Genomic DNA, 15,057 nt, shown 5'->3' with positions numbered 1-15,057 from the left:
TTATTTATTTTTTAATGTGATAAAAAAGGGTGAAAATATACTACAGGGACAAAAACATAAAACTCATCTTAAAGGACAGAGAACTCCCTAAGGGTGTGTGCCCTCCTGTAAGGGAACAAAATCAGAAAAAAGCTTCTGTCTCAGAGAGGACAGAAGGGGGACCCAAGCGGGTTGCCCAGGAAGATGTCTTTTTCAGTTTATTTTTATAGAGCAAAACCAAGCGGGGTTAAGGTAGAGAGGAAGCAGAGAAGGCCTGGATCAGCCTGATGCAGCGCAGCATAAAGAGGCAGGGATGCCATCCCAGGCCGCCCAAGGCAACAGCTTTGGGGCTGGAGGAGGGGCCCTGCCAGATGCGCTAGAGGAAGAGGTCTCCCTTAGGTGGACGTGGGGTGGGACAAAACTATGGTCAACCAATGGGATTGCAAGCAGCATTGCTCAGGTAAAGTTGATTATGCCCGGGGCCAAATGGGGGCTGGGCTGATGACTCACTTAGGTCTTTTTAGGTGATGGATACCTATTTAGAATATCAATCCCAGGTGCTACTCTTTTAGCATTTGTTTGGCCTTTAGGTCTTTTAGGTCTGGCTCACAGCAGGAGCATGCCCCTCTCACAGTTACAAGATAACTTGTCTTTTGTGCTGTCTCCTTCAAAAGTCTTGCCCTGTCTGATTGCCTATTAATATTTCTATCTAATTCGGCTACCTATAACACCAGTTACTGCCTTTTCCTACTGGAATTTAATTGATGAAATCTTATCCCAGAGACACTGTGATCCGCTTGTTGCTAATGTGATAAAAAAGGGTGAAAATATACTACAGGGACAAAAACATAAAACTCATCTTAAAGGACAGAGAACCCCCTAAGGGTGTGTGCCCTCCTGTAAGGGAACAAAATCTTGAAATCAAAACCAGGAAGCCAGATTTATGTTGAGAATAAAGAACAAGGAGCCCAGGAGGAGGATTTAAAATGTTGTGAGCTTGGCCAGAAAGAAAGCACCAAGAAAGCTGTAGACTGCTAAGATGGAGGTGAGAGGATCTCCATTGCTGGGAAGGAACCTGAGAATGGAAGGGATGGCCTGAGGGCATCACAGGAGACAGGTCTCCACCCTTTACAGCCTCAGAACTGCAAAGGTCAGGGACTTTGCCTTGACGGGAAAGCCACAAGGCCCCCTGTTCCAGAATGGCAGCTACGGTTGCCCAATACGGAGCCACGGCTCCATACATCACAGCCATTTTAGAAACTGTGGCTGACAATTAGCTTACTCCTGAGGACTGGCAGGCATTAGCCAGAGCCACCCTCTCTGGGGGAAATTATCTCCTATGGAAGTCTTCCTGCGTGCAGGGAGGCATCTACAATGATAGCTTCACTGTTGATGTAGAATTTGTTACCTTCACCAGCTGCAATCAAATACTTAACTACAGTAGCCCTATTTGCCCAAAAAAGGGACATGTGTTTGTATGCAGAGGAAGTTAAGCCTTCACATATTTACCTACCAACTGGACAGGACTATGTGTCATGGCAATTGTATTGCCTGATATAGATGTCATGTCTGGTAATGATCCCCTACCCCTTCCCAGTTTGGGTTAAAAAATTAAAACTGGAATTTTCAGACTTATGATATCTACTACTAAACCTCTTCAAATTAAAACTTAACTGCTTATTAAAAATAGAAGTCAGCTTCTCTTTACTATGTATATTAGAACACTTACTACATTGCCTCGCCCTATTGACAGCAGTAAACAACAAAAGTTTTGTAAAAAAGCGGTTCTTTTAAATTGCAAATGGTTGGTTCCAAGTGTGGAGGCACATGCCTGGGAGAAGAGACAAACTGAGATCGGGAAGGCCTGTGCTCCTATCCACTCTCATCCTAGGCTGACCCAGATTGACATCTGCAAGATAGGTTCAGCTGCAGAGGCCTGTGTTCTTGGTGCTAAGTAGGTGGGTCATGACCATGACATGCTGTGGCACTAGCATTGGCTGTGTGTGTGTGGCTGGCTTCGTAAGTTCATAAGGCTCAAGACAGTACTTAAGAAGGTAACGTGGGCTCAAGAAAATCCTTTGTAGGTACTAAGACCATTAAGTTGCTCCTAGCAGATGGGCAGCACACCTATGGAGTAAAATCAACCAAAAACAGAGCCCCAGTGCTAAATGGTCTGCAAGTTTTGTTTGGTGTAATCGATGTTGTTTATACAGGGAAATCAAAGTTATAATTCTATCAAACCAAACCATTGCTTAAACCACACAGATTCTTATATTGCACAATTAATCACTCATTTTTGCTAAAAAATTTAAAATTGTTAAAAAGAAATAATGGGTTAGAAAATAAAAATTAAAGGAAAAACATTTTAATGGCTTTTCAAATGCAAATGTGGGTGGCCTCCAGGTAGAGCAGCTACCAAGGTGAAAGGTCACTGCCCCACATATTTTAAAAGACTACTTAAAATTCTTTTAATTCCTAATAAGTTTGATTGCTTGTTTTACTGTCCTAAATTAAACATGACATTAAAATAGGGCTTTGATATTTTACAAACAAATATAAAGGCTTAAAATAATATGTAAAAAGCCATGGGGTTTAAACAGTCACTTGATTTGACATTCATTTAAATAATAAAAGGCCTAATCATGGCCTCCAAAGGCCACTGTAGGATCAAAATTCTGTTAAAGCAAAAGAGAGTCAATCCTGACATCTTCACTTGTCAATATATAGTATTAAATTTTTATACTTTTACAGCCACAGAAAGACAAACCAGCTAAGAGAAAAAAGGCTAGAAAAGGTCCTTTGGAGAGCTCTCCATACTGGACAATGAAAAGGGACTCAGTCCACAACTAACCTGGGGCAAAGGGATGCTTGTGTTTTTCTAGAGAATGCTAACTGACTCTATTTGGGTACCAGAGTGTACTATCAGGCTGTACCATGGAGCCAGATCTAAAGAAGTTAATAGTGACCAGGCTACATCCACCCTGGGGCCTATTCAAGAAACCGACTAAATGGAAATCTAAGGTCTAAATAGGTGACAAAAAGCATAAAAATACAAAATATGCATATTAATTATAGATGAAAGATTTCCTTCCAAGTTTTTCTAATAAGAGATCTCTAATAATTGACAAATAACAAAATCTGACTAGTCTATCTATAAAATTTCTAAAGCTTGTAATATAGTTACTATAATTTAATTTGGCCAAATATTTGAGTGCACTCTTGATTTTTTTAAGGGGTTTATGTGTCTGTGTGTCTATGTGTTTGTGTGTCTTTCAATGAACAGCTGTTCCTTTTTTTTCCCTTTTTTGATGATTATTAATGTTTTTATCAATAGGACTCTGACTTTTCAATAGGCTGATGACTTGCATTAAACAACAATTGGATGCCATTAAAATGAAACCTATACAGGTCCATTATCGCAGGCATGAGATGGCTGAAAGGGAAAACTGCACTGGAATACAACCAGCTTATGATGATGAAGGTCCGGAGACCTCTTAGTTCTCCCACCCTTGGTGAGATGGTCAGGCTAGCCAGAGACGGGTAATGAGGGGCATACACGAGACATGACTCGTCGCCTAAGACAGGAACGGGACCTTCTGCCGTCCTAGTCTCCTATGACGGGTAAGGTTTGAGTCGGGTCCGTGTAGAGGACACCTTGACCTAAGACAGGCACTGCCCCGTCAAGGGAATCAGCCGTCTAAAAAGCCGTATTTTATATACATATATAAAAATAAAGGGGAATCTGTGGGAGGCCATTAACTGGTATCCATTCTATTCCCCTGCTGAGTTAAGTTTATGGTCCTTCTCACCCGCCTATTTCCCATAAGTCTCCTGCTATGCCCAGGAGGTGGGACTTCCTGTCATAGTCCCATTGCCTAGTTACTTGTGCCTTTTACCCGCAGACCTCATTTCCCTATGCCTCCACTATATATACCCAGCACCTCCCCTAAATAAACGAGACTTGATCAGAATCCTGTCTTGTCCTCTCCTGTCCTTTGTCCCCTCTTCAATTCCCTGCTCCTCCCTCAGGTGACCTTTGTTGACTGACCCGCTGGTTCAGGACAGAGAAGAAAGATTTGTACTAATAGTGTGGACAGGATATCATGTCTGCATCTTGTGATGAACAGCCACAACAAAGACAACAATATGCAATGTACTAATTATTGAAACTATCCCATTAATCTGTTTTGAAACTGTCTCACTGCTATTGGTGTTTCAATAAAATTAATTAAAAATATTTGTTAGAAAAAAATAAATAGGGGCCGGAGAGGTGGCTCAGTGGAATAAGAGCTTCCCTGGCAAGCACAAGGGCCTGAGTTCAATCCCCGGTTCCACAAAAAAAAAAAAAAAAAAAAAAGAAAAAAAAAAGAAAGAAATTTGGAAAATAAAAATTAACTTAAATCTACAATAACTATATTCAAAATCAGAGTGGGTCGTTCTACAAACAGGAAATATTTCTTATAACTGTTTATCTATAAAGTGATTATTAGTGATATATTATTAGAAGTGCGCCACGTTTCATATATAAATTCCAAGACAACGTTGGTACCAAACTAAAACTGAAAACAGCCAGATAATCTACAAAATGTAATTTTGGGGTCCATTAGAAAGCCAATGTTACTAGGTAATCAGATGAACTAAGTTTGAAAGGGTGGCAAGTTTTTGTAATGAGTTAAGACACAAAGCCCAGAGGATGAGATGGTTATAAAAAGGGAGGTAAAAAGAAAAACAGCTAAATATTAAAACAAATTTTGAAAGGATGAGGATGAGCTAGTATGACAATTCAGATATTCAAGACAGCAACACAAGAGGAGTATCCATTTAATCTTGGATCTTCTTAACCATCAACATTGATACTGTTTCGTGGAAATCTTCAGTGACCTTTTTTTTTTTTTGTGGAACCGGGAATTGAACTCAGGCCCTTGCGCTTGCCAAGGAAGCGCTTATTCCACTGAGTCATTTCCCCGGCCCCTACAGTGACCTTTTAAATGGGTTCATCTGATACAATTATATTTTATATAGTACTGCATAACTACTATTTTGTTAGTCCCTTATTTATCCAGGACCATACAGTAACTTCTCTTGATTTTCAGTGAAGTCAATGAGTTAAAAAATAAATGAAAGCAAACAAAAGAAAATAACTTCAGACATATTTAGCCATTGGAACTTTGACAAAAGAGTAAAAAATACTCCCTAGAAGAAACAGCCTTTTCAGCAAATCGTGCTGGGAAATCTGGCAGAAGACTGAATCCAGATCTGTGTCTCTCATTATGCACTAAAATCAAAATGGATGAAAGATCTAAATATTAATGCAGAAAAAATATTCTGGAAAATAAAATAGATACAACTTTTGAAAAGACAGGCATAGGAAAGGGTTTTCTAAACAAACCTCAATTGCACAAGCAATAACATTAAGAATCAACAAGTGGGATTAGAGCAAGTTAAAAAGTTTCTGCACAGTAAAGGACACAACAGTGTAAAGTGACAAAAAAAGTGACAACCTATAAAATAAGAAAGTTTTTCTAGACATGCCTTAGACATAGAACTAATATACAGAATATATAAAGAACTAAAAAAAATTAGACACCCCTCCAAATGAAAGACCCAATCAAATATCCAGTAACTCAAAGCCAAAGACCCAAACAGCAAATAAATACATCAAAACACATTGACCATCTCTGGCCATTAGCAGAAAGCAAATTAAAACAACAGTGAAAACAACTAAAATTAGAAATTCTATTCAATGCAACTGTTCTACATATCTTGCCAAGAGATGCATAAATACATCATACTAAATGATACATACTCATGTTTATAGAGGCACAATTAATAATAGCTATCTCTTGGAAGCTGCTTGTATATCCACCAACAGGCCAATGGACAGAGAAAATATAGGATTTATGTAAAAGAAAATGGTCTCCCCCAGTGAGTATACTTCAGTTTCTTAGTTGCCCAGGTAATAGCTCCTGTTGTAGTTCCCATTGCTTCTGTCTCCTAGAAATGGCTGATCACTGTGATGCACAGCTGGTTACTAAGAACTAATCCCCAGTAGACAAGCCTTTTTGCCTCTGTACGTCCTGCCTGCTTATCCCATGTAAGTCCAAGATCAGGGCCTGATATTCTGGGAATAATCCCAATCAGTGCCCATTGAGGTAAAATAAATCTGCCTCCAAATCCTGCGTGTAGTTTTGGTGTTTCTGCCTGCCACTGTATATACATTTGAGTAATATTCTGCCATAAAGAAGAAATAATCTGTCATTTACAGGAAAATAAGACAATGTTAAGTACAGTGTCAACAAATTAAAGAGCAAAATAAAAGATAGATAATAGTAAATGGGAAGATCTATTCTTTGAAAATGGAATGGGAACCAAGAAATGAGGGAGGCAAGGGGGGAAAATAAAGCATACACACAAATAAAAACAACAGAATAACTAAGAACTTTATAGCCATATCAAACATAATTTGAACTCTAGGAGACAAGAGAAAGGGGTAGAAGAGATATCTGAATATAATGGTAGAAAACATGGAAAAATTGAAAAACACAACAAATTCCAAACCAAAACAAACAAAAAAAATGTCAAAGAACTCCAAGATACACACACACACACACACACACACACACACCCGACTACATAGACAAACTACTTAAAGCTAAAGCCAGGAAAACCTTCAAGACATAAAAAGGAAACATTTTCAAAGCACTGAAACAAATACCCATCATAACAGCAACAATACTACATATTTGTGAGACTCTTGAGAATTACAAACAGTAAAAGGAACTATTATCTGATCACATGTTTATGTTAGGTACTAGTGTCACAAAACACCTAAGGGGTAAATGAATAACACATTTTACAGGTAAAGAAACACATACAACAGGATAAGTACATCATTCAGGATTCCATTTAGAAGCTGCTGTGGAGTCAGGAAACAACTGAGATCTCAGCAGGGGGAAACCAAGATCTATTCTCTTATCCAGGGTGCCATTCTATTGGTGTTTCTCCTGAAAGGCCAAGACTTTGTTTCTTCTATACTAGAGCACTTTTTATAAACAGCAATAATTAGCACAACACAGACACACAAACACACACACACACACACACACACATTGCCCTGCCCTGCCCTATGTGCCTGAAATAGAAAGCAACATTGACATGGCAGAGAAACTTCCTACATACTGCTAGTGTCAGCAGGAAATGTTGGCAGTTTACTCAATTCCTTCTAAATTAGAGGAACATTTCTAGGCAACAGAAAATCTGGGTTTTAACCATATTGTGTGTATAATTTTCTGTGAATTGCACATACTTATTCTTTAACAAGGATACTCTTGTTTAGACAATTTCTCTCTTTTCTCTCCCTTAAAGCAATGTGAAAATAATCACATCAGAGAAAAAGTTATCCTTATTACCAAGTTTTCTCTGTTCACAGCACACATTTTGCCATTGTGCTATGGCACAGTACTAGAAATAAAAAGGAAAATTTCTTTTCATTAAGCCTTTTAGAGTAATATTGGATTCATAGAAAAGTTGCAAAGATAATAGTTCCCATAATTCATTTTAGATTTATCATTAATCTTACACTTTCATGATATATTTGTCATCCCAAAGAATCCAATATTATTATACTGCTATTAAATAAATTCCACACTTTGTTTAGCCTGACCACTAATTTTTCAATTAATGCTCTTTCTGTGTTCCAGAACCTAATCCAACGGATAACACTACACGTAACTGTCCTGTCTACATTTCCTCTTATAGTCTGTGACAGTTATGTGTAGAAAAAAGCATTTTGTTCAATGCATCTCTATAAAATTAATCTCAATAAAGCAGCAAGGAAGATTCAAGGTAGACTATGGAACAGGGCTGTTGTCTTATTATGCAACTATAGCCATACATACTTGCCCTTTGGGCAACTAGGATTGAAGGCAGGAAAGGAAGAATACGAATGAAAAGAGTTCTCCTTTTCCTATTATATGTAATTCCAAAATGTGTGGTGCTATCATTTACTATTAGAAGTTACATCTGTGGAACCCAAGGAAGGCATTATGGCAGGTACGTTGAAAGAGAATCACAAATTATTCTTGGTTTGACTATAAATGCTTTTCATTTTCCAGAAAATTTGCCTTTCACCGTAGTACACAGAAAACTAAACACCTTTGAACAGAAATAAAATGAACATAAAAATCCCTAGGAAAGCCCAAATTCAGAAGACAAAAGCTGAAGGTTTCAATTAACAGAAAATAAGAAAAAAACAAAAAAGGTTAAAAACTTCTAGAAGAAGAAATCAATGGGATGAAGGAGGAGTGGAGAGTGACAGGTGCAGAAATCTAGATAAAGTTAACATTGGCCATACTAAATGAAATTATCTTTAAAAATTTCATAACCCAAAGCTTTTTCAAGAAAGCTAAAATGTAACTAATGTAATAGGTCTGAACACATCTAAGGAACAGTAATTAGTTTGTGCTATTCAAAAAGAGCAAAAGAGAAAGAGAGCTCTCTAAACTTGTTCTGTATACTGTAGAGGCGCCTAAAAGTTATTGGGCCTGCAGCATACAGTATTCTTTCTCTTCTTCACTCACATTTAGATTTCACTTAAAAGTAACAAAAGCATATAGTTCTGTAAACTTCCAAACAATATTATAAATTTTACTTAATATCCTTACTTCCTCAATCATTATAATAATTTTAAAACATTATTGTGCATTACTATCTTAAAAATAAAACAGTAACTTTCACCACTGAAGGCAGTATCAGTTCTGGGACCAATGGCCCTTTACAAATTCACCTCAACTCTGAGGCCTCCTGCACCTGATGACTGAGCATGCTGCAGTCCCTAAAGATTCCAAACAACCTGTTGTTCAATAAATCCAATGTAAGCATATGTCTCTCTTACATGACCTCCACACCAGTAACTCCCTAGGAATGTTATCTTTCTTGGCCTCTTTTAAACACATGGTTTTTTACTATTCTTCCTGTATTTCTAACTACTCCTCCTTATCCTAAGGACCTATTGTTCTACACTAAATAAGTCTTGGGGGTCTGTCCTTGGCTTTGACTTTTCTTTTTTGTGACAGGGTCTCGCTATGGATCTCAGGCTGGCCTCAAGCTCACAGCAATCCTCGTGACACAGCTCCTGAGTACTAGGATTACAGATATGTGCCACCACACTCGTGTTTTTTTTTAACCTCTCACAGGTTCTCTCTAGGAAACCTCATTTCAACTACAGTCAGAATTTCAGTGGAGCCTATTTTCTAATTATTATGGCCCAAATTAAAGATAAACTATTTTTAAAACTTGCATTCCACATGTTCCACATCACCTCTATAGACCTGATTCAGAAATAAGTCAGATTCTGTTAGTTTGTAAAACAAATCCTCCTACCTATCCTACTAGCAGTCATATCAGTCTCTTCCTCTGTATCTTTACTGCCTCTCATTTAGTTCTCAGTCCTTAGTTTCTGTCAACAAAATTACTAATTAACTAGACAGTGAGCTCCTGATTTTTTCTTTCCCATCTATTATCTTGCTGCCAGAAATATTCTTTAAATCAGATCAACCTGCCCATGCCCAATATTAATAATAAAAGTCCAAGCCCTGCTAACCAGCGCAGCTGATATACCCTAGCATCAATCCAAATACCTTTGTCACTGAAGACACTCAATGATATGGGTTTAAGCTTACCCTACCAGCATCACTATCTTCTCATTTGCTTTGGCAAGTTCCACTTCATGACTGTACTTTCATCAAATCAAACTCCTCAAGTTTCCTAGACACATTAAGATGGCTCTGTCCTGTAGAATTTTGTGATGTAAATGTGTTCTATATTTGTTCTATACATTATCTGTCACACATGGTTGAATGGTAACAGAGAACATGGCAAGTATGACTAACTAAAGTACTAGATTTTAAAAAAATATTGCATTTTAATTAAATTAATTTACCATTTTAGCTAGTAGCTACCATATTAAATACATTAGAGATCTATGTTTTCTACTTTCATATTATGGAACATGTTTCTCTGTTGAAAAGCATCTAATTCTTTACTCTTTTTCTCCTAGAATAAGTGTTGCTAGTTTGTATTTTATGAAATTTCTTTCATGTTAATTATAAAACTCATATGCATAAAGTTAAGTATGTTCATAATAATACTTTGCTACTTTTTAATATTTGGGATCGGTAGAGAAGAGACCTCTGTCATTCCTGCTTTGGAAATACGTCTTTTCTCTTTTTCTGCCTAGTCAGTATGACTAGTTTTAATAATTTTAGTACTTTTCAAAGAACTAAGTTGGATCAATCGATGTTTTTCTACTGTTTTTTCTATTTTGTAATTTCCTACCTGATCTTTATTTTTCCTCCTGTAAACTTTTGGTTTCATTTTTCTTTGTCTAGTTTCATATGGTAAAGCTAAAGTTATTAATTTAAGGTCTTCTTTTTTTAAATTTATTTAGCACAGGGTCAATAGGGTCTTGCTACACAGATCAGACTCCTAGTGATCCTGTTTTCAGCCTCCCAAGTACTGGGATTACAGGTGTGCACCACCACACCCAGTCTCAATAGCTGTCTCAGCATGACGCAGGAGCAGGACAAGCACAGCAGGCCCAGGAATCAAACCCTGGTCCCGGCGTCTGCCTAAGCAAGTACTTTAATCAGCTGAGCTATCTGGCCAGCTGTCTTTTTTCTTTCAATGTTTGTTTTAATACTAAAACTTCTCATTTCCTACTACTTCAGTTTTATTAAGTTAATTTTAGTATGTTTTGTTTTCATTTAGTTCAAAATACCTTGTACTTTCACTCTTTTATTCTTTGACACATAGATTCTTAAAAGTTAAAAAAAAAAAAAAGGAAAAACTTTTGGTTACAAACATCTCCAATACCTTAAATTTTTTGAAGAGTACAAAATAGTGTTAAAACAGAAAAAATTACAAATGATACAGAACTTCACTAAACAATATAATATGAATTTGACAGTATTTGTTGTATTACATAGTGTTGTCTTCAAATTAGTTGTTCAGATTACCAGATAAATATACGCAAAATTGGAAGAAAAATAATTATAAGAAATTGAGAGAAAAAGAAAAAAAATTGAAAAAAAGACAAAAAAATTAAGCATTAACTGTTCTTTTCCATAGACCAGCAAAAATCCACAGTACAATTATCCAAACCATCTAATATATTTACATATATAAGATATATCCTTTTCCCCCACTCCTCCTGTCCTCTTCTTCCTTTTCAGTATTTCTTTCTTTTTGAACAGGTTCATTCCTTTTTCCCAGAAGTCACTGTACCTTGAGATTTTATTTCCTCGTTTAGGTTCTTACACTAAGAAGACAATACACTAGAGAAAAGAAACAGATCATATTTAAAGGAAAACCAATCAGAATAATGCCAGATTTCTCTTCACAACCCATCAAGTCAAGAAGAGCATGGAGCAAAGTACTACAAGTCTTGCAAGAAAACGAATTGCAACCCAGACTGATATACCCTACATAACTGCCTTTCAAGTTTAATGGAGAAGTGAAATACTTCCATAACAAAGAACTAAAGAATATAATATTGACAAAGCCAAGCCTACACAGACTACTAGAAGATATTCTAGAGAGAGACAAAAATGACCACAACTCCATGAATAAGAATGAAAAGAACCCACCAAATAGGGCACACAATTAAACACAGGGGAAAAAAGGGGTATGCAACAGCAGGTAGTAACATGTCAAACTTAAGTCAGTACATCTCAATTATAACTATCAATGTAAATGGACTCAATTCACCAAATAAAAGAAATTGACTGGCAGAGTGGATTAGGAAGCAAAAATACAACAATATGCTGTACAAGACTTCATCTATCGATTGACTGGTTTATATTCAAAGTTCTCTCCAGCTGGTAAATTTAAATAGTTCTATGATTTGTGCCTCAGGAACACAATTGTTTTCATGAATCATAAATAATGCTTTATCCTGGATTTTTGGCTTATTGACTTATAAATAAATTTTCTGTAAGTTCAGAATTCAAAAAAAAAAGAAGACAATACGATGTTTGCACATACAGGTCATCTACAGCACTTCTTAATATGAGAAAACACACATATTTCTCACAGACACACATATTTAAGTATGCCAATATGTCACAACAGTTCATAAACATTAGGCATTGTTATGACAGAACTCATACACACCAAGACTTCTCTCAGGGAAATATGTTAAGTAACTCCCAAATGACATCCATTATGTGAAAAACATTTTCAACCTAATTAACTTAAAGGATGAAACCTGAATATGTCCATCTGCTCATTAACTTAATGCTTATGTCTCCCATTAAACATGAAGACCTACCTTCTTTAGATACCTGTTGAGTTTCTTTTTTTAAAGTTCTCACCAAAAATTTCTATGTCATGTTTGATCCTGCAGTGATACTGAGCTAACTTAGTTCTAAAAGTTGCTTGTTTTTAAAAGATAATTTAGGATTTTTATGAAAATAAAGCTTAAGGTGGTACAAGATGATTATTTTGATCACAAAAATTAACATATTAAAAAACCTAAGAAAACCCTTAAAAATACTTTGGTAAAAGCTAACTTCAGGCTATTGTGTGAAGAGACAGAGACTGAGTGGTTGCTGCCACATTGCCGACCTCAAGCATCTGGCAACTCCAGGAAGAACCTGGGAGCAGGAAATTCAGAATCAAATCTCTTCTCTCATCCCTCTCCTGTGAGATTTTTTTAATCTTCAGCTATAGTTTTTGTCACTGTCAGCAACTTTATCTTCAAACATGATGGCTAGCAATGTTACCAACAAGAGAGAGCCTTGCTCCATGAATTCCCATGTATTCATTGCGAATGAATATTCTCTTGTGGTGAAGAAATTTGATGTGGAGGCCATCTTCTCAAAGCATGGCAAAACTGTGAGTTGCTCTGTTCATAAGGGCTTTGCCTTTGTCCAGTATGTTAATGAGAGAAATGTCCAGGTTGTTGTAGCTGGAGAGAATGGCAGAATGATTGCTGGCCAGGTTTTAGATATTAATCTGGCTGCAGAGCCAAAAGTGAACAGAGGAAAAGCAGGTGTGAAATGATCTACAATGGAGATGTAAGGCTCTTCTTTTGACCTGGACTATGACTTTCAACATGATTATTATGACAGGATGGACAGTTACCCGGAATGTGTTCCTCCCCCTACCTTTTCCCCTCCCCATTCTCCTCCTGTTGCTCAGGCTGTAGTGCCATTGAATCACCAACATGTATCAGGAAACAAAGAGGCAAAAGTGGCTTCAATTCTAAGAGTGGCTAGCAGGGATCTTTGTCCAAGTCTGGAAAGTTGAAAGGTGATGACCTTCAGGTCATTAAGAAGGAGCTTACCCAGATAAAACACAAAAGGTGGATTTTTTACTGGAAAACCTGGAGAAAATTGAAAAGGAACAGAGCAAACAAGCAGTGGAGATCAAGAATGATAAGACCGAAGAGGAGCAGATCACCATCTCCCAGAAGAAAGATGAGACTAATGTGAAGATAGAGTCTGAGAGTGCTGCGGATGATTCTACTGAGGACGGGGATCTACCGGATGATGATGAAAATGAAGATCAGGCAAAGGACCAGCTGGAGTTGATCAAGGATGATGAAAAAGAGGTTGAGGAAGGAGAGGATGACAGAGATGGTGCCAATAGTGAGGATGACTCTTAAGCACAGTTTGGTTTGGAAGTCTTATCCCATTATTTCTGTATCTAGGTGTTTGTCTAACATCAAAATTCCACCAGATCCTCTCCCCTAGTATCTTCAGCACATGCTCACTGTTCTCCGTGTCTTATGTTCATAATTGCCCTGTGCCTAGTACCATTTTCACTCTCTCTCTGATGCTCCTAGTAGTTAAGTCTTCTCCTGTAATTTTTGCATTTTAACTTTGATACTTTATGACTTAACAATAATAAGGTTGTATGGTTTTTAACAGCTGTCTCCACAAAAACCTCTTACTACGCAGGCAGTATAGTTATTTCCATTTATACATGACTTCAGTAGCTGCTTCCCTAACTGCAAAGGCAATCTCACTTAGTGTAGCATCTGAAAGCAGCTTGCTTTGTTTGACTTAAAGAATGATGTGTATCACCAACATCAAGTACTTTGAGGGGCTGTTAAAACAAATGTAACAATGTATTTTTGTGAATAAGAGCATACCAAACACATCCTCTAGAAAAATTAGTGTAATAGTCTTTGTTTTCTAAAGCTGATATTGTGGTCTATTTTTTGTGAATGTCTGATGTTGGGGATCTTTTTCTCAAAGTAAACAAGTCATCATTAAACAAAGAATTTGGAACAAACAACCTTGGTTTTTTTATTTTTGTATAATTCTTTAAATTCTTTTTACAGCAGCCTCCACAAAACCTGTAGAATGTTCTAACTATGGTATATTTCTTTGCATCCCTCCAAGATCATTGTGCATAGTGTTACACACAAGTCAAAATGAATGCTACATTAAGTAGTAAACTAACTTTAACAGAGTGGGGGAAAAAAGATAACTTCATTATAATCCTCCAAAAATTCAAAAGGATTAAAAAAAAAGCAAATAAGTTAATAATTCAGTAAACATTCATGGGGGCACCATAAGTAAAAATCAGCAAAACAGACAACATTAAAAGATTTACTTAAAGATTTATAAAAATTTCAGAAAACTATTTTAGAATTATCTTTCCAAAATATGTTTAAGGAAAGAAAAAGAAAACAGGAAAAATAGATTTTTTTCAAAGTTTTATTGATAAACAGCAATGAGACAGTTTCAAATCAAATCGGAAATACAGTTTCAACAAATAATACACTGCATATATTCTTCTTAGTGGTTAATTGCTGTACAAGATGCGGACTTGGGATCCTATTTACAAACACCATTAAAACAAATCATTCTATTCAGTAAGAGGATGCAACTATACATCTATCCTAACCACTTTGAATACACAGATACAAAATGGACATTCATCGGTGTACCCCATTTTTTCTAAATTCCGTTATTCAATATTATAGGTGTGTAAACTCAGCAAAATATTCTAAAAGAGTCCAGTAGCCCATAATAGCATTGGGTCTTCTGTTTAACTGGCAATGTCAGA

General features: G+C 36.7%; 1 protein-coding gene and 1 pseudogene across 8 annotated transcripts in view; one reads left to right on the top strand and one right to left on the bottom strand.

Annotated features, from left to right (window-relative positions):
• The window catches only part of Kiaa1328 (KIAA1328 ortholog), a 434,847-nt gene that overhangs the window by 281,671 nt on the left and 138,119 nt on the right, over positions 1 to 15,057 (bottom strand). The window contains exon 1 of one of the 8 annotated variants that reach the window (XM_023714450.1): positions 9,665 to 9,732. The exons of 6 other annotated variants lie outside the window; for them this stretch is intronic. In XM_023714450.1, the coding sequence (XP_023570218.1) occupies positions 9,665 to 9,670 (6 nt within the window). In that variant the 5' untranslated portion in view covers positions 9,671 to 9,732. Of the gene's footprint in view, positions 1 to 9,659; positions 9,733 to 15,057 lie in introns of those variants that run through there. One more of the 8 variants, XM_023714457.1, reaches the window with a different exon arrangement.
• On the top strand, positions 12,745 to 13,645 carry LOC105742149 (annotated as a pseudogene).

The sequence above is a fragment of the Octodon degus genome, unplaced genomic scaffold, assembly GCF_000260255.1.
Source record: "Octodon degus isolate 3935 unplaced genomic scaffold, OctDeg1.0 scaffold00003, whole genome shotgun sequence".
Taxonomy (NCBI): domain Eukaryota; kingdom Metazoa; phylum Chordata; class Mammalia; order Rodentia; family Octodontidae; genus Octodon; species Octodon degus.
This window is presented reverse-complemented; position numbering and strand designations above follow the sequence as displayed.